General features: G+C 39.0%; 1 protein-coding gene across 5 annotated transcripts in view; it reads right to left on the minus strand.

The window, feature by feature from the left end:
- STAB2 (stabilin 2) overlaps nucleotides 1–18,820 on the minus strand; it is a 96,547-nt gene extending 77,727 nt beyond the window's left edge. For 4 of the 5 annotated variants that reach the window (XR_011141240.1, XM_068944362.1, XM_068944353.1 and 1 more), the window contains exons 1-10: nucleotides 18,734–18,820; nucleotides 18,306–18,421; nucleotides 15,302–15,435; nucleotides 14,437–14,552; nucleotides 9,622–9,707; nucleotides 8,708–8,777; nucleotides 6,184–6,279; nucleotides 5,754–5,879; nucleotides 2,920–3,116; nucleotides 1,721–1,854 (exon numbers count right to left, since the gene is read on the minus strand). Coding sequence is in view for 4 of the 5 variants with exons in the window: in XM_068944362.1 (XP_068800463.1) it covers nucleotides 1,721–1,854; nucleotides 2,920–3,116; nucleotides 5,754–5,879; nucleotides 6,184–6,279; nucleotides 8,708–8,777; nucleotides 9,622–9,707; nucleotides 14,437–14,552; nucleotides 15,302–15,435; nucleotides 18,306–18,389 (1,043 nt within the window). In the remaining variant the exon portion in view is untranslated. Of the gene's footprint in view, nucleotides 1–1,720; nucleotides 1,855–2,919; nucleotides 3,117–5,753; nucleotides 5,880–6,183; nucleotides 6,280–8,707; nucleotides 8,778–9,621; nucleotides 9,708–14,436; nucleotides 14,553–15,301; nucleotides 15,436–18,305; nucleotides 18,655–18,733 lie in introns of those variants that run through there. The other variant, XM_068944346.1, reaches the window with a different exon arrangement.
- Nucleotides 18,821–19,946: the final 1,126 nt, after the last annotated feature.

Here is a 19,946-nt window from a genome sequence, read left to right on the forward strand (position 1 = left end):
AGAGATAGGAAGAAATGTCGGTTTGAGGACTCTACTACAGCCTGGTGTTTTAGAAGGAGTTTTAAAAAAAAAAAAAAAAAAAAGAAAGGAGGAAGGAAAAGAAAAGCATTTCAAATTTGGATGCAGCCGAAACACAGTAACAGTGTCACAGGTATCACAACTAGAGCTTTGGAAAGATTTAATTTACTGTGCCCACACGTACCAATCAGTGCTTTTCTTTCCAAAGTTCCTCTTTGATAAATTGATTCTCCTGAATTTGAAACTTTTCAGTATAGTTTCAGTTTTGCCAAATAGGCTTTTTTAGTTTGATTAGAATCCCACTCCTTTCCTTAGTGTTTTTTTTTTTCCCCCCTTGCATTAAAGGTCATGGAATGAATGAATGTTTGGATTGCTTTTTCCCCCCACAACCATAAATTTTGAGTTTTCCCATTCTGAAATTGTCAAAAATTCCTCAGCTGTGGAAAACTGAATTGCAACAGTGAAACAGTGATAAATTAGGAAAGAAAGGTTCTGATCGATGTGATCTGGAACTGTATTTTAATTTTTCAACTCATAAAAATTTGGATTTTGGTCTTGACTTCAGATAGGAATATTATTCAAATCTTAAATGTTTTGCATCTGGCTCTACTATTATGCTGCTGTTACAAGCTGCATACAGCTTTTGTGTAGTATAGCATGCTCCAGAAATGAACTAGGGTGTATTCCAGATAAACTTGTTTGAAATGCACATTAATTTACAAGAAAGTGGTGTTAATATTTCACTGCAAAAGTAGGGTGCATAATGAAGCAAGAACAGATAACGAGTACTTTCCCAAGTGAACATTTTTTATCTTTAGATCCATATGACAAATAATTTGTTTTCAACTTATAATTAATGCTCTATATTGTCTTTCACATTCAAACCCTCAGCTCCTGAAAATTAACACTTCAAGCACATCTCTTTAAACCCAGTACTAGCCATCGCTGGACTTCAGAAATATGTAATTCAAATTCTTTTGTTTAATATAGCATTCTTAAGTTTTGCATTAAAGAGACTTTCCTTACAAGATCTCTGTAGCTAATTTCTGTACGGGAAAAGATATTCTGGCAGAGGTCTTGCTGTTTCTCATGAGCTTGATTAAAGCTTTGAGGAATCTGCCTAGGTGGGTGTTACTTCCACAACACGAGGGTTAGACTCCCTGGTTATAGCACTATTAATATACTGAGACAGGCCAAGGCCTGGGCTCGAGTCCTATCCCATGTTAATTAATACTGATTAATTTTTAACATGCTATCTAGCATGTTTTTGGCCCCCACTAGCTAGTGCTCTCCCAAATAATGCCCTGGCACAGCCAAAGGGATAGTGTGTGCCAGGGACCACTGCCAATAGGCAGTTACTCTGTTTTGGAGGAGGAAGAGACTTCAGCTGTGAGCCAAACTGTGCTGCTTTCCTTAAGGAATATAAACAAGGTCTTGGCCCTTTTTATTTACTATTGTAGAAATGGCCTCTGAGAGCTATAAAAATAAAAATTTATAGTTATTAGCAAATGATTTGATGAAATCTAAAACTGTGCTAACGGGTTGACACTAAATCCACTAAATTTTGTAAATTTGTCCTCAGTAAAGAAACTATAATGATAACTTCAGGAGGTGTTCAACCACTGGATTTGTTTTCATAGCCTTTCTACTAGGGGAAATAGAGAGAATCTGAGTGAAAGCTTTAGCAAGGAAAAAGACTTACGTAATCTGTCCTGGTGCAATCATTGAGCATTTAGCTTTCTTATGGCAGGTGTTGTTAATTTCACAGATGTCTGCCATGCTGCATCCTTTTCCAGGTATAAAGTTTGTGTAATGTTCTTTGCATTCACAGTGGGACTAAATCAGAAGGATAGGAGAGGGGAGAGAAAAATTAGATGTACACAAATTGTAGAATTCAGCATTTTTTCTGGAACTAGGATTTAAAAACAGTGAACTTCAAAAGCCTTAGTTAATCACCTGGTGAGTTCAGATGCAAATAAAAGGCTTATCCATATTTATTCAACTCCTTTCTAGGCTTTACCCACTTCAGAAAATTACTGGCTCTCTGATAATTCCCCTTCAGATAAAAGCCTTTAGATTCACTTCTGTGACCAGAGAATATTTCAGATCAGTGTGGATAGGTCAGATTTTTTATCTCTGTTCCCGCAGCCCTCTGCCTCCCAAAATAAGTGTGAAAGCATATTATTAACTAGTAAGCATATTATTAACTAGTGAGGCATTGCAACATCATTACCGAAATGCATCAAGCTCTGGCTGCCAGCCACCTGCAGCTCACTGGGAGACACCTCCATGGAGCAACTTATATGACTATGAACTCTAGGACAGCCCTGCATGACTCCCTTTTCAGGTGTTCAGGGTGGCCAGGCAAAACAAGCATAGTCTTCCGAAGTCACACTTTGTCAGCGGTGAAGTTTTAAAACATGGAAATCTGAGCCACTTCCCAAGAGTGTTAATAATACATGGCCTTTATATGGTGCTTTTCATCTGTAGTGCTCAAGGATCCAGACAAATTTCCTAAGTATGCTAACTTCAGGCATATATCTGAGGTACCTGTGTAAGAAGCCTACTTGTTTTAAAAGCCCCCTGCAGTCAGAGGATAAGTCAAACATACGGGGAAGAAGAGCTTCATTTCAGTGCTTCCATTTAGGGGAGATGAATTTCGGCAAAAATATTCTATGAAAGGTATTATCATTCTTGTGTACAGAAGGGCATGCATGCACAGGCGTAAAGGGACTATGGGTCAACACAGGGCTTATGCCAAAGCTAGGAATAGGGCTTGGCCTTTCTGAGGCCTGTTTCAGGACTCTTGTGCCTTTGGCAGGGCTCCTTTTTTGGAGAAAATATTATTTGTTCTTAGGTTGTTGACAAAGGAGATGTCCTGGGCTCCAGTTCAACACTGACCTTTCCTGGACCATCATATTTGCAAATGGTAGACTGTGGAGGGCAATTTCCATATATTGCTTGGCAAGGGTCTATGGGTAAGCAGACTTGACCGTCACCTCTGTAACCTTCTTTACAGGTACATTTGTGATGATTTGGTCCAAGGTAAGTGCAGTCAGCATTGGAATCGCAGACCTTTTTGGAACACGGGTTGATAGCTTGGAAAAAGAAAAGCGGGAGGGAAGTAAATGAATTATTACCCAAAGTTCTAAAATTGAGCGCAAGGATCTAGCAGAGTATCTCAATGACAAACAAAGCCTGGATAGACTAAACTTCTCATAATAGCCAAGTCTGAAGTATTGTGGCAGCATGAAAACAGAAGGGAGGAATGTGTTTATATTAACATAGCAACCAACCCTTTGCTTTTATACAGAAATGATCCTTTAACTTGGGAAATTGAGTTATTAGCAGATTAAAAAATGTAATGTGCTCATTAAAGTATCACAACTATTTCCCTGTTTTCTGGTGGATTTTAAACAGAGAAGGTCAGGTAGGTGATATGAAGTCAGTAAAAGCTTTATGTGCATGTTAGATCAGTAGGAAAATATTTCTCGATATAATAGACCTTCACTGTTTTCTTTCCGGTGATTAAACAATATAATGTCATCTGTTCAGCTGTACGGAAAATTGGCCAGCAAGTACTTTAGCCATGTCTTCCACACTTCTGCGGCTTCAGCACCAGACTAGAAGCTCACTAGTCATTTCCATGAGCCATTTTCTTCAAGGCAATGGCATTGTTTGTCCTTGTTCAGAAGCCAGCAGTGCCCGGAGAGCCTCTTCACGCTCTCTTTCGTCCAATTTAGGATATGGTCAATCACACATTACAGCTGGAAGGTGGCAGGCCTAGGACTCACCTGAAAGGTGATGGTGCTCACTGTCTTCTTCTCTCCTACTTCTCTTTTCCCTCAGCTGGGACTGACAGTATTGACAACTCTCAGCTTAGCTCTTTACAGAATCACAGAATGGTTGGGGTTGGAAGGGACCTCTGGAGATCATCTAGTCCAATGCTCCTGCTCAATCAGCGTCACCTAGAGCATGTTGCCTTGAGTCTCTGCAACCTTCTGGGCAACTTCTTTCAGTGCTCTGTCACCCTCATAGTAAAATAGCTTTTCCTTATGTTCAGATGGGACTGCCTGTGTTTTAGTTCGTGCCCATTGCCTCTTGTCCTGTCACTGAGCACCACTGAAAAGAGTCTAGCCCCAACCTCTTGACACCCTCCCTCCAGATACTTAAATGCATTGATAAGATCCTCCCTCAGTCTTCTCTTCTCCAGGCTGAACAGTCCCCACTCTCTCAGCCTTTCCTCATATGAGAGATGCTCCAGCCTTTTAATCATCTTAGTAGCCCTTTGCTGGACTCACTCCAGTAGCTCCATATTTGTTTTGTATTGGGGAGCCCAGAACGGGACACAGTACTCCAGATATGGTCTCACTAGGGCTGAATAGAGGGGCAGAATCTCCCACCTCAACCTGCTGGTAATGCTCTTCCTAATGCAACCCAGGATACCATTGGCCGCCTTTGCCAAAAGGCACATTGCTGGCTCACCTTCTCTTGCTCGCCTTCTCTTCTGGTCCAGTGCAAAATCACACACATGTACACTCCCTCATACGCTCAAATCAAAACCAAGCAACAACACTGTTGAGTGTGGGGCAGCCACTGCTCTCCTGACTTATGCACTTAATTGTGCTGGAGCTGCTTGTCCTCTGCTTTCCAGCTGGCCAAAAGTAAAAGAGACTGCTTTAAGCCACAGATGACAGCTGTATCTAAAGGCACTGGGACAGAGGAACGGCATTCATGCAGGCTGCATCAATCCAAAGCCAAGAGAGAGCAATTACTAGCATCCTTTTCCTCTGTAGGTCACTGCAGTTTCTTTGCGGCTCACTGTCTATGTTGCCTCCTAGAAGTACCTCAGGCCTCCCCCACAAGTGGCTTTCTGGCCGCTGATGTCCTGGTCTTGGGTGGTCTTTAAGCCTACTCAGAGGGGAGGGCACCACAGTTAGGACCAGGAGGGTTGTATTGTACAATATAAATATTCCCAGAGAGGATAAGAGGTATTTTCAGTGTGATCCAAGATAAAATTTGCTAGATTGAGTTTTCAGCATTAGATACAATGAGTTTCTTCATTGCAATTGGTCTAGAAAGAGGAAGGGAAGCAACTGCTGTTAGCCATGGCGTAAGTACTCGAAAGAAAATCTGGCTTCTTGTGATGTGGTCAATTTCATCATTCAATAGTAAGCTGAGGAGTGGAGGAAAACATCTTTACTGAAGACTTTTACCTCTAGCTGAGGTGTTATTTACTTTGATTCATGAAAAATAGAAAAATGAACTTTACTGGACTGTAGGGTTCATGTTCAGTGGTGAAGCTGAGGCACCACATGATAGATATTCAATAAACCTAAGCCCTTCGTTACTGTCATTGATTTTTATGAAAGCAACCTATGTGGTCACACTTTAGCAAGTAGACTGACCTGATGGAAGTGAATTTGTAAGAAGAGCAGTTGGCGCTGATGACCTAGTGTCCACACACTATGCATTTCAGGGGGTTTGACTGCCCTTACTCTGGTTGTATGGACTGAAGCCTGTTAGCAGCTGGACTGACATGCTTCTGTAGTACCTTTCAGAGCTCAGTTTCATACAGAAGGAGTCTGGTTTGTGCACTCTGAGACTGCTCTGGGATATGAACCAAAGAACAGATAATCTGGGACAATAGTGAGATTTGTTTCAAAAGCGCACTCCTGATCTGAACTAAAATGGAGATGTATACTAAGAACTCAGTGGACATCAGTATTACTTACGTTCACATTGTTTGTTACCCCTGTGGTAATTGGGCAGACATGTACATTCCAGCCTTGTTCCATCTTCAGTAGAAGCAGAGCACCTGGAGTTTGAAGGGCACTGTAAGGCCTCGCATTCGGCTATTGCTGAGGGACAGAGGATGACAGGTTACGTTTTGTCTGCATACTGTGCTAGGAGATACGGCATTCTGCGGTTTACCAGTTCAAAGTACCTCTGATCTGGGGACTGTTGATCCTATTGCTCCAGTCATTACCCTGGTGATTGAAGCAGCGATGATGGTTATGGAAGCTCCTATACAGGGTTTGAGGCGAGGTGTATGTTTGGTTGCTCTAGAGCGTCTAGTATGAGACTAATTTTATATTTGTCCTCTCCAATTCTAATGGCATCAGCACTGTTGAATATATCTTGTATAGAACACAGGATACTTACGCTGATCACACGTGAGCCCTTGGTATCCAGACAAGCATGTGCATCTTCCATCTCCTGTAATTCCACTGTTGCATACTCCATGAACACAATTGCAAACTATATGGAGACATGGATTGGCTTTACTAAATAATAGCGGTGTTTGGAAAGAGATGTTTAGTGGTTACCCACGGCAAATGTCCTGGCCAACACTTGTTAAATATTACAAAGTACAATTTTCAAAGCCAAGCTTTGACATGAATTCCTGAATTTATGACTTCCATTAATGACAAGATCAATTCTCATAGCTGTAAAAAACAGTAAATAACAGATACTGATTTTTTGCAGGCTGGTAATAGCCTGAGGGCCTGAAAATCTTTAGGTTTAATATGCGGACCTATGCTTTAATCATCAAACTGACTAGCAAGTGCACTTGCTAATACCATAAAACTTACAAAATTTAACATACAGTCTCGAGCCACAGTTGAATATAACATGCAACATAAGCCATTCTAAAAACTGCTAACAAACAGAAAATAAATTGCCCATTTTTGCTTTAATTCTGTTTACCTCAAAAAGATATGAGTTCTGTTATTGCTTTAAAACAGAATTTAATTAATTAAAAGGGTAGTCACTGTATAGGTCTAGGTCTGAAGCAAGGTTTATTTGGTCCTGTTAGTTCCTATATTCTGTCATTTCTGCATACAAATCTTGTGACTCTGTATTCAGAGTCCAGGCAACTATGAGACTCCTTTATAAATGATTTTCAAAGCCTTATGTATATGTAAAAGCTTTATAACAGAACTGTTCCAATTAGGCATGATGCTTTTTAAAAAGGCCCTAAATAGTTACACTAGGAAAAGCCTGTAGTGTGTGCATTGCTGTGCTGGTGACTTCATGTTTAAGCTGCAGTGACGTAGGTTATCCACTTACCTTTACAAATATAAGCTGTGTTCATGCAAAGCACCTACATTAAATAATTAGTAACATTTTACCTCTGTCAGTAATCCTAGTGAAAACACCGGCAATGTCAAATGTATCGCTGAAAATCAGTTTGTAAAAAATGCACAATCTCTACAGGTACTTAAAGAACTTGGACTAGCTCAAATATCTGAGCACTGAAGTGCTTATACTTAAATTAATATGCAGTTGAATCCTTCAATAGCTGCGCAGAAAGTAATTACATTAACAATATTGAATTGATTCACAAAAAGCTCAGTTGGCTCAGTTGCATTTATGTGTATCAACACTGGCATCCAGTGGACAGCTGTTGGAAAAAAGGTCGTTTGAATCAGCAGCGGTGTAGCACTAGTGTTGAAAGGCCAGCATAGGTTATTTAAGGTAGGGCCAATCATGATTCTTTTTAGGGGTAAGTTTCTGTGGGCCTTGAGGGAACATAGAGTTTACTTGGACATAAAGAGCTATTACCATTTCAGGAAGAGACTTTAAAATTTTTTGCAGGTAATTTTCTGAAAATGTCTGTTTAATGCTCAGAAGTAGTCAGGAAGGAAAGTAAAATACAAAAATCATTAAGAAAGGGACAGAACATAAAATATTATGCTAATATATACATTTGTGATACATATCCATCTTGAATAGTGCACATAGCTCTGATTCCTCCCTCAAACTATGTTCCCTTTCTCCTAACTGTAGTAAGAGCAACCAATGAAATGATCAGCCAGTCCAAAAAAAAAAGCCCCAAACCAAACTACTTTTTTTTCACATGCTTGATTGAATTATGGAACTCCTTGCACAGAATGTTGTGGAGACTAAAGAAATAAATGTATTCAGAGACAAAGTAGATAATTTACGGAGGACGGGTCCAGTAGGAGCCATTAAATGCAATGACTTGGATATAACCTCTGGCTTCATCTACTCTTTCTCTAGATTTCAACTACTAGCTTCCAGTATATGGCATATGAAGCTTATAGGACTTTTGGCCTGACTGAGAGTGGCCTTTTGTTGAGTCACACATACTGATTCCACTACCACATGAGTACTGCATGACATAATACAGATGCTCCAGAGAGAGAGAAAACCTATTAAAAAACCATACAAAAATACTCTAAATCACTGTAAGTTATGCATTCTATAAAATTTGCATTTGATAAGTTCCCACCCAATATTTCAGGTGCCATAACCATCTCCTGTATTTAGAACAGGTAACTGGAAATCTATCATTTAGAATGATAACTGCATAACATGGAAAGCCTCTGATGAAGACATAATTGGGATAAGGTGACAAAAATGATTCTGATCCCTAATTTATTTGACCGTTGGCTAAAACAAAGATATTCAAGATAAGATTAAGATGTTTTTGTAGCACTTCCCTGAGAGTGTTTTCTGTACAATTCTGAGTTGGACCCAGCCACTTTGGGAATAAGGAATTTAGCAGCCGTGTTTTTTTTTTCTCTCTTGTGTTGCTAGAAGCAGATAGCAGCTCTTACTGGGAAACTCAGACCCTCTGTCTACTCCACTATTATTTCATTATTTCAGCTTTCATTCACCATGTTTTCCCCCACTTCAATAAAGAAAGCTCAGACTTTACCTGATGTGCAGTGAGGGCCAAATAAATGATCTTCAGCACATTTTTCACAGGCTGTTCCACCAAATCCTTTCTGTGAATTACAGAAAGGAAATCAAACCTGAAATCTCTCATCTATGTCTACATAGACAGATACATAGACAGCAGCCTGAAAACAACATCTTTCGCTACAAAAAAAAAAATTCTTACAATGTGAAAGGATCTGTTAGCAAACTAGAAATGACTACTGCAATACCAGAAAACTAAAGTATTTGAATTATTTTTTCCTCTCTGAGTCTTTTTCTTTTAAATTATTGCTCTTATACTTCAAATCAAATCAGGTGCTCTGAATATCAAGTTAATGATAAAGAACAGTAATCAGGTCTAATGCCCAAAGCTTTATTATAATTGTCAGGTTGTATTTTCTGACTATTTGTCCCTCTCCATCTCTTTTTCACATGTCTGCAGAAGGAGTGCTTTTGATGTAATGGAAAGATTAACCAGTAGAGGAGGAAGTAGAGCAGATTCATTTGATTTTTTTTTCCTGATCTTTTTGGCTGAAGTTATTAAGCACTGCACATCATACTCTCATGAGAGGAACATTATACTGAGAATATAGGCCTAAGTATAAGTCCCTTCAATTAGGGCAAGAAATCATAAGTAATAGCTCATACTAAAGAATAAGAACTCAAAGCACTTGTTTCAAGAAGACAGGATGGAAGAGCTCATGAACAGTATTACCTGAACATGCTCAACTTAGAAATAAGCGTGAACTTTAGTACAAACTAAGCAAAAAATTGAACTCCAAGCAGATCACCTTTGCTGTTTCTGATATACTCTCCTTTAACGCTTTGATGCAGCACAATCTATATTATTTCTTAATAGAGATTATATTTTTTTTTTGTTTTTCTTAAAAAAAAAAAAAAAAAAGGACACACCTGGCAGGTGCATGTTCCATCCCCATTTCTACCCTGAGAGCAGCGTCCTCTTTTGTTGCATGGTGAAGCAGCTCCTCCCGGACATGCTAGAAATGATGATATTTAAGCAATTAGCCAGCTCATTCTGACCCTTACACTGCACTTGTGCAGCAGTGATGAAGGCCTCAGGGGCTGTGGGAGTTCAGGTCAGACAAGGAGCTCAAACGATGGCTACTATTTTGGAACGCCTTGAATATCTTAGCTCCATTGAGGCCATCACCCTTCTCCCGTATTTCAACTTAACATAGTTACTATAATCAAAGGATTGCACAAAAAATCATTTTCTTATTCTGAAGTACTGTATTGATTCTTTCCACATTGATCCACCTCTTTTTGCACATGCTCTAAAAAGTTGGCTTTCTCTGATAGACATGGAGTTTGCCTTACTGTTCATTCTGTACATGAATAGAGATATAACTGATTGAAAATTGGCTCTCAAAATTATATTTAATGCTAAGTTAAAGTTTAAATAAAACTCCTTTTTCCTCACAAATTGCATTTGCTTTATGTGAAAAGTTTTTCATGTCCCTGCTAGCCCCCGTAAGACTGTAATATTTGATATCTGATTCAAATCCTCTTGGAGATTGAATTTTGGATATCTCATGACCCAGTTCTCTCCTGTGGGCTGTGATCGCGAGTAAAACTTGTGTGCCAAAGATGCACTATGCACGTCAGGTCATCTGATGCTAAAACCGTGATTATGGCTGTGGTGCACCAGGTGAGACATTCTGATCACAAACTCCAACCAATACAAGAGAATAAGAAACAATGACTAAATTTTAAAATCAAAATAATTTAATTTTTGGCTGAGATTTTCCAGTATTCAAATTTTAACTAAAAGACTATCTATATAAAATGCATATTACAGTGACTTTTAGACAAATTGTTCTGTCAGATATTTTTTCCCTGCAGGAATAGTGTTGGTTTTTATAGCTTTTCAGCCTCTCTGTGGAAACTATTAACTCCCTCACATAAGCTCTTCCTTCCCATAAGCTATCAGCTTAATTGGAGTATCCATTTAGGCAGCATAATCCTGACGCAGGTGGTATCTGAATGTAGCAAACTCCTACTGCTCTCATAGCTCCTCCACTGTACCTTACTGGCAGATTTATTGGTAATAAAGAATCTTGATTTGTTCTGTGTGGGTTGAAATTCTCCCGCCTGTTGAGAGGGGCAGTACTAGATTTATGGTCCTACTGAGTAACTTAATCCAGGCTCTGAGTGTTTAAGTGATACGGAAGTTATCATGAAAGTGAATTTAATTTGGGTAGAGTGATGAACAAATAAGTGGATGCATATATAGAGAAATATATATATATGTATATATATATATACATATACACACACACACACCTAACTTTAGCAAGGCTTTGGCTTTATACCAATCGATCAATATTTCTCAATTTATCCCTTAATGATGAGTCTGTGAGATCTGTTGGAGCTGAGTAAGTTTCTTCTGTAAAAATCAAAATATTTACAGATGAAAACTTCAGTTCAGTTTATCTCACGCATGTTGAAATAAGATAATTTATTTAGATTTGAGATGAAATAATCAGGAATGAGGTAAAGTAATAAATAGCTATTTCTAATCTAGATAGGTTTTAGTGAATCTTATTATCTGGGTATTACGTGACAGATCTATCTCATTCTTGGGACTGACACAGATGCAAACTGTTCAATTTCTGCTGTGAATGAAAAGAAGTTTGTTTCAGTGAACTGATGCTTTTATTAAATATGTACAAACAGGGAAAACATGAGAAAGCTCAGTTTATAGTATAAATACAACGAAAGCATACTTTAAAAATTGCTGACAAAACAATGTCTTGTTTTGATACTCATTATGCTTCCCCTAGCCTTCACTACCTCATCTCTTGTTTTGATACCACTGTTAAGGGACAGCTTTATCAGAAATTTGGCAAATTACCATATTGTTTTACAAGTTTAGTCAGGCAGATAAAGCACTTGCTCTTGGTCACTCTTCTGCAGGAGGCAGCGCTTGGGACTCTGCTTCTAGATGTTGGTAGGACACTACAGTAATGCTGGCATAGTCATCTGGATACAATACCCAGTATTTAGGAAAGTCAAGCTCTTTGTTTCTATTTAAGATGTTTTTCAAAAAATAGTAAAAAGAGATGTTTTCTGCTTAGTTCTTACAAGTGTAGTAGTTTGGAGGCCAAATTTTTATACCTAGCCTAAGAGTTTAAATACATTGTCCTTTGCCTCATAGAGTTTATTCCACATTTCTCAAGTATTTTCAAAGTGCAACCTTTTTTTGGATTACTTATCTTCACCTGATTCCCTGTAGATTGAAATATCGGGTAGAATTTTTAAAGAAGAGATGATATTTTGAACAATATAATTTGACAAAATTGGGTTTATTGTATTTTCTCCTAGCCTTTTCTTTTCTGTTCACTTTGTTGTTACCAATTCTTATAGTGCTTTTTCCTCCATTGCCCATACTGTGCACCTCTCAGTTGCACCCAGTCTTTTCTTTAGGACTATCCTAATATTTCCCTGGGGGGGAACGGGAGCAGGGGTAGACATTAGCTCCCACAGAGGCCTACTCATTCATACACATGCTGTGCATATAAGTTCCTTCAGCTTTGGCATCTTTGTTCGGTTGATATGGAGAATATGAAAAAAACCTATCCCTAGTAAGCATCTGTGTCTTCAAACCAAATAAAAACGTGACTTGCAGGCCATTTGGACTGGCAGCTTCTCTTGTCAGTTCGGTTGTGCTAGTGCTCTTTTGGACAATGCAGATAGATGCTGGAAGTGTTAAAAGGCTGTGCTCTTTTTCCCTGGGAGGAGTTTTTTGGGACATTGCCCTTTCCTGCCCCTCAGTGTAAGTGCCTGTGGGCAGCTCCCCAGTGGATGTGGGGCAAAAATGCCAGGCCACAGGGTAGGCAGGCAGCAGGTCAGGGTGTGGGGGGGAGGCTTGCCAGCAGACAGATGAGACCGTCACAGCTGAGAAAGTTTCCTGGAGAACTAGAACAGGTCTCCTACAAAATACATCGGACTCTCAAACTCGGAAAATTGCGCTCCTGGCTCTGCTATGTCTGAAGCAGGCCTGGGGTGGGTAAGTTCATGGCTGGCGACAAGAGGGGGTCTGTGCGCAGCAAGAGGGAGGTGGTTTGTGCTCTGGCAATGCCTGAGGGAAATACACAGACAGGTTTGAGCAGTGAGTGGAACTCAAGGCTCTCCGGGCCAGGGTGTAGGGTAACTGCAAAGCCATGAGGCACGGGCAGGCCCTGGCCTGAGAGAGGCCGATTTTCCTGGGTGCTCCAGGCTGGGCTGTGCTGCCACCCCCTTCCAGGGCAATAAGGGTGGCTCAAGGGGCTTATAGGGATGGAAGGGGAGGACGTGTCTTTCATTTCCACATGTATTTCAGCGTGTACTCCCATTTAAGGGAGTCAGAGTGCTATTTAAGATCTTATTTTGTCATTGCCATCCGACGCTAAAGGTGAAGTATACTCCAAGTCAGGGATTTTTTCTCTCGTCTCAGGAAGGACTGTTTTTCCTCTGAACATTTCAAGGCATGCTGTATGCTCTTAGGGAGATTACGATAATGAAAAGACCTGTTATCTTCCTCTAAGTGACAGCAAGAACAATGCTGAGACCTTGATTCTCAGAAGCTTTGTTTTTTAGGGCCAGGAAGTTTATTAGAAGGAAAAGAGGGCCTCCTTGCTTTCACAGCTTTCTGCAGGGGCGTAGGCAAGGTTGGGGTCCAGCCGGGTGGTGAACTCTTTCGCTCTCTAGAAACACTGAGAGCACATTGCATGGCCTTTCAGAGCGCCCTGAGCTGGGCAATGATAATCAGATGTAGCACTGCCTCTCTACTGCTGACACTTCGGCTACAGTTTGATGGAAAAATGGTGAATAATCACAAAAGTGGTTATCTTCAGAGGAACACAGAACCACACACTACACACTCAGCTATTTTCCTGTGCAAGTAGCTTTAAATTGGATTTTTATAATTTTGCTTTAGTAAATAAATGAGTGTCATTTAAATCATAGTTTGGGCCAAGCTAGAATCATTTTTCAACTATTTCATAGGTAAAAGGACTGCACAGATACTGAACAAGACCTTGACTCCATTAACTATAGAAGGAAATGCTCTGCCTCAGCAGAGAAACTTCATCAGTATTTTGATGCCCACTTCAGTAGCCTGAAATACTTAAGGAGATGCTGAAAGGTTTTTCCTGAGGAAGGGACAACTGGAAGAGAGGCACTCCTGATCATTGCTGCTTGAGAAATGGCCTTTAGCATTTTCTATTTAAAAATTTGGAGGGAAAAACTGTTTCAAGTGGAACTGAAAGAAAAGACCAAAAGACCACCTTAACTCAAAAACTAAAGGAATAAAACAATTTAGAAATAGTTCAGATTCAGAAGAGAGTATTTGTGATCTAAATGGAAACACTTTAATTTATGAGGTGAAACCTTTAATTTTAAAAATAAGTTATAGGGATCCTTCCAAATGAAAAGTCATTTTGTAGCCATTGACCGAAACAAATTGGTTTGAAAATCTCAAAACCAAGGAGGGATTTCCTGAGTTTTCGGATTTTTTTCCATGATTTTATGTTTTTAGAAGAATCTCTGAACATTTGGAACAAACATTTGTTTTTCTCCAGGTCCTCTAAGTTTTGCCTGAAGGCTGCTCTCTGTTTCTAATCCTATAACAAACTCTGAGGAGCAAACTTCTCATGGAAATGGTTTCTGAAAGGAAGAAGACTCGCTGCTGTACTCCTACTCAAATTCTGTCAAAAAGGAGCTTACCTATACAGTCTGGGCCCCAGTGTCCCTCACAGCACTCAGGTTGTTCAAATTCCTTCATACAAAGATGCCGACATCCAGGAAAAGAAAGAGTGTGTGTTTTAATTTCTAGGTAATACCTGAGGAAAAGAAGTCGGAGTTGCTTTAAAGTACTAAAAAGCCTCCTGTGGGGATAAATGAAATTCTTAACTGTCTCTTCTCCTTTCAGCATGAGATAAGAGCACTTTAAACATAGGCTTATTGATCTGACTTTTTTTTCCTCATTAAAACTTACATTACATAGCAAGGTCTAAAAAGATCCTTGGAGCCATTTCTTCACATAATATATTTATCCTTTTTAATTTCTGCAATTTACATACAACAGTTTTCTGTAAGTTTTGTTTGAAATTGCGTTTTAAAAAGTTAGTAATTATCAAGGTTTTTTTAAAAGCCAAGTAAGCTCAAAATAGGTATTTACATTTACCCTCAAACAATGACCTTTTTGCTCTGAAAATCAGACAAGATTTCATTTTTGTTTTGCGAAATATGTTCCTGTCCTTTCTGCCCCCCAATTTATTATTTGTATATTTAGATCATTCCTATTGAGTAATTGCAGAATAAATAAGAAAGTCATTTTATAATACCACTCAAGAAGAAAATTTCATAGGTAATCAGTACCAGTGTTCATCATCATCTTTTTATCATTTGCTAATTAACCTGAGCATAAACCACTGCAAGTGAAACTTGGAATTCTAGAGTAGGTGAAGCCAACGGTAAACATCCCTTAAGAAAGTTGCATAGAATAGATCATTCCTAATACAAATTAACGTTCTCTAATTTATGGAGAATAATATTCATAGTGAAAAGCTTCAACAGAAGAACTAACTACCTGCAGTCTGGTATCCCAGTCCCATTGGTAATTTTGGTGTATCCAGCAGGGCACTGGGTTTCGAGGTTTAGAGAGCACGGTAGACATTCAGTTTTCATTCGAATGAGCAGCTTTTGATCACATTGCTTCTTCATCTATAATAGGAAAAGTTTAATTAGAAAGAAAGAAAAAGCTCTCAGAGTTGACCTAACTCTGCCCCCAGTGGCACTGCTGAAAAAAGCTAAGCTTAACTCAGCTTTATTCTCCCTCACAGCCATAAGCTCTCATTCAGCAGTTACAAACCCCTGCTCTGGGGCTAACTAGACTGCATATTAGGTCTTTACAGTGGGCTTCTCTGCACAAAATGTTTGTTCTCTGCACAAACACTGTAGGATAAGCCCTTCTAAGTGTCCTATTTCTATTAAGAATGCTTTATCAACAAATGCTAAGTTCAGCATATTTAAAAAGCCAGGTTACCAAGAAAGCATCAGCCTACTGAGCATTAATTCTGAAACTGGTTCACAATCACAAAGCAGGATGGAGAAAGACAAGTGCCAGCAAGTACCTTCTTCGTTCAAAGGTAAAATTAAATATCAGGTGTGGAGGAAGTTACTCTTTGCTCTATGCACACAGAGCAGTACCTGAGTCTTTGTTCCTCTCAAAAGTTAGGTTTCCTATTATTAGCACTGCTGTATCTTGAAGGGTTAATATGTGGTAAATGAATCAAGAAGGTGGCTAAAAGGAGAAAGGTATTAGGGTATTGTCACAGTGGAAGCTTTGTATTTTGTGGTTGTAGAGACGATAGTTTGGAGAATGTCCCATATGCTAAAAATGATCTCTGCTTCTGCTATAATATCACTCAACCTACTTCAAAGCAAAAAGTCTTTGCTGAACTCCATCTAATGTTGGTTTCCTCTTCTGTCTTCCTGTTGAGTATTTGTAAAAATACGTTCGTAACGCACAAATGATGAGAAATGATCCAAAGCAAAATATGGTCTTAAAAAGCCAACAGAGAGTGATTAGGAGATTAAATTGCATGTGCTCTGAGGGACTCTACTTGATAATGATCATCCAATTATAAGCACATTTCAAGGCCTATTTGCTTGTTGATTTTTAATTTTTATAAATGTACTGTTGAAAACTGATCCAGGCAACTTTCAAATGAGGCAGAGTTATATCTGGGAGGTGAAATCTCTTACTGTAGTGCAGATGTATTTCAGAAATCTTTGAAATAAAAATGAGACCCTTTTCCAGATTTGGATAAAATTTGGATAGAGCTCATTAGAGCACTTGGCAAAGCAGTGGTGAGTGGTGCTATACCACGTGGCCTGCCTGCCCTCTTGGCAGGACCCAGCAGCAAGGGGGTGTAGGGCTGCACAAGCTCTTTGGGTTTCAGGTCTAGGGTGGCTGCTGTGGATGCAGGCAGAACATCTCTGTACTTCACTTCCCCTTCCAAACTGCCTTGCAAGATACCAGCATGAAGCAGCTTCAATGCTTCAAGCCCATATCTCCTTTAAAGCACATTGCCTTTCAAAATCCTGCTCCTCAGCACTAGTGCTAAGATTAGACAACCCATCCTTAACACAAACTCAGGCACCATAGCAAGAATGAATGCAACATAAAAGGTGCAGTCTGGGTACCTTTACTCCTATGAAAGTTTCTACTGAGTCCAGGCAGTATGATTAATACTGAAGAATCATCATAAACATGGAGTAGTTGCTGATTTATCTGAGTTTTTAGCTGAGTATGCTACTTAAGCCCTGCTCCTCACAGTTGCGTAGGTTAAGAGTTGGAGGCTGTAAAAACTCCTGGACTTGTACGACATTAAGGTTGAGAAATAAAAAGCTGTTGGGTAGGGATGGCTGGAATTACTTCACTGCAGTATTTTTCATCAAAAAAGCACCCCTGCCAATAATATTTCCCCCTGTAAAATTTAATTTTTGAAAAAAATTTTCAAAGAGGTTTTTGAAAAGACAAAATCTAAAGAGATTATACCCCTTCTCTCCCTCCTAGCTTAAAAAACTGTCTACTTTAAAATAGTGGGATTATTATTGTGTCATTTCCTCATTTTCCCTTTTTTCTATTGGGAAAAGTGGAAGAAAGGTGGTTTGTAAATTTTTTTTTTAAAAGACAGAGTAAGATAATATATTTGCCAGGGCTTGTTTAGACTTTTCAAAGTATTTTTCCATTAAAAAAAAAAAACCCTGAGAGTAAGGATTTCCTTTTTAAATTTTTTTACAGTTTCTCCCTGTCCTTTTCTCTTTCTTTCCCTCATCTTTTCCAGCCCTTTCTCCAGGTTCTACACGCATGTGTTTTTTCCTCCAGAAAGCAGTAATTTAAAGCTCCTTGTTGTGAGATAGTTTAAATGCATAAATGTCTGCATGTCTAATTCCTTCGTCAGACTAGTAGCATGTTTTCTTCCTCACTACAACTATGGTGAAAATGCATTTTGTGAAATTCCACAGATCCATAAGATCTGTACATGGCATATGCTTTGGGTGCACAAGTACCCCAAAGTCTGCAAATCTCATATTTAAATTTATAATTTTATACAATTCTTTCAGTGGCTAAATTCCATGGTATTTTTTCCACCTGCCCAAAATAGCTTTTCCTCATTGTGATTAACAGACTGGATTATACTCGCTATGGGAAATTTCTACTTTCATCTTCTGACATATCAGAAAATCTAATGGCTTTCTTTTGTTGCTTATGATGACTATGTCAGCTACAACCTATTGCCAGATTCATCAGGTTTTAGAGACTTTTTCAACCTATTCATGACGTGTTTTAAACCAGATTCTCATCTGGAATAAATAGATGCAGTTCTGTTGATTTCAGAGGACTAAATACAACTCTTGGTTTATGATTCAAGTGTCATATGGCATCAGTGACTGTTACGGTAGGCTTTCTTTCTTCTATAAGATACAGTATCTGATAACTATTCTTGCTCTAATATTGAACCACCTCCTATAATGTAACACAAACATATAAAAATTAATTATTTGAATAAAAAGCTTCTTCTTACCTGATCTGGGACTTGTGATGCTGAACATAGCTTCGTTGCAACCAAAGAGACCAAAAGGAGTAAAACAATCAGATTTTTCTCCATTGTGAAGAACTTGAATTTTTTTCTTCAGAACCCTTAAGACATGAATAATAGAATTATGACATAAAATGAATATTTGTTAGAGTTACTACTTTTTCTGCATTTTTAGGCAAACACTTTAAAATGACTCTTCCCTTCTCTTCCTGAATGCAAATGAGTGAAAGATACAGCATACGAAGTGTGCCTTTAGACAGGAAAAATTCTGAAATGCAGGGTCTTTGCTGAAAGATTTCACTGCAAAGCTGGATAAACCCTTCCTAACTGAATGACAGGATATCCTGACAGGGCTCTGTTCATTTATCCCTCTCTCTGAAGCTGTTGACAGTACAAAAACAAGGATACTGAACTGTTATGACAGAAGATGTTTTCTTCTTTTAGGCAGGCATGAACTGAGGACTGGAGCAACTGCGGTTCTTGTTATCATTACATTTGTTCAACGGATCTTAGGCAGAGTAAAGACTCTGGAAGTGGGCTTATCAGCTCTAATAAAGTAAGGGTGGGTCCCCTGAATGCAGTTCTGGGAGAAATACTACTGACTTTATCTGAGTAGGCCAAAAAAAAAATCTTCCAGCTTTGGTTAGCTAGATAAAGAAGGGGATTTTTTCCTTTTTACCTTTTTTGTTGGATCATTTTGACCAATTTCCTGGAACTCGTCAGAAGAAAATTAACTCAGCTATGCTGCTTGCACATGATTAGAAGGGATTAGTAGAAGGACATTTTGAGTAGCTGAAAATAAAACTGTTTCTCTCTTTCTTCTCAGAGCTCTTCAGCTCCTTTCTGGTCTTTCCCTGCTGCTCAGCTCAAATTTATAAGGGCAACCTCTCTCATTGCTTAACTAGCAGATGATTTGGCTGCCTCCTGCTTAACAGCTTCACTTTGTGCCCTTGATGTTATCATTTTTCAGTCACTGAAAGCACTCTGCAAGTGTACCTTAATACAAAGTTTTGCTTGTTTCTGACTGAACAGTCCACAGAAGCATGGTGGTTACTAACCTATTGCTTTCTCCTCCCTACTCCCTCGCCTTTCTCACAAATTCCTGTTTGTAGCCATAGCTAGATGTTGCATTCATACTATCCTATAAATGAAATGTTTGGAGTTGTAACCTATTATCTTGAACTCTATATTGTTTTCCTGAAGAACTCTGTTGTGATACATATATAATATACAAATTAATCTAATTTTTTAATATAATTAACTGAATACTGCAAAATTGCTGATAGGAGATGGCAGGGCAAGATGTTTCCTGCACACTCATCAGCGCCTGTTCCTTTCTGCTATATGATGAGGAAAGTAAATCATTTCTTGCTTATGCAGACAAGATAGCAGCCAGAGGTCACTGCATACACTCTGATGGTACATAGGGCCCTGAGAATTACCATTTTTCTATTCTGAGGTCAAGGTTTGTCACATTGTTTCAGTTTTGCATATAATATACAACCTGGTCTGAGCTAAAGACCGGAGGAATCTCTCAGAACATAAAATGGAAGTCTGGGAAGTAAAATTATCGTCCCTCTACTACAGCTGTGCAACCAGCAGCAACTCGGGCAGCTTGCCTTTTCC

Source organism: Struthio camelus, chromosome 1 (genome assembly GCF_040807025.1).
Source record: "Struthio camelus isolate bStrCam1 chromosome 1, bStrCam1.hap1, whole genome shotgun sequence".
In the NCBI taxonomy this organism is placed as follows: Eukaryota; Metazoa; Chordata; class Aves; order Struthioniformes; family Struthionidae; genus Struthio; species Struthio camelus.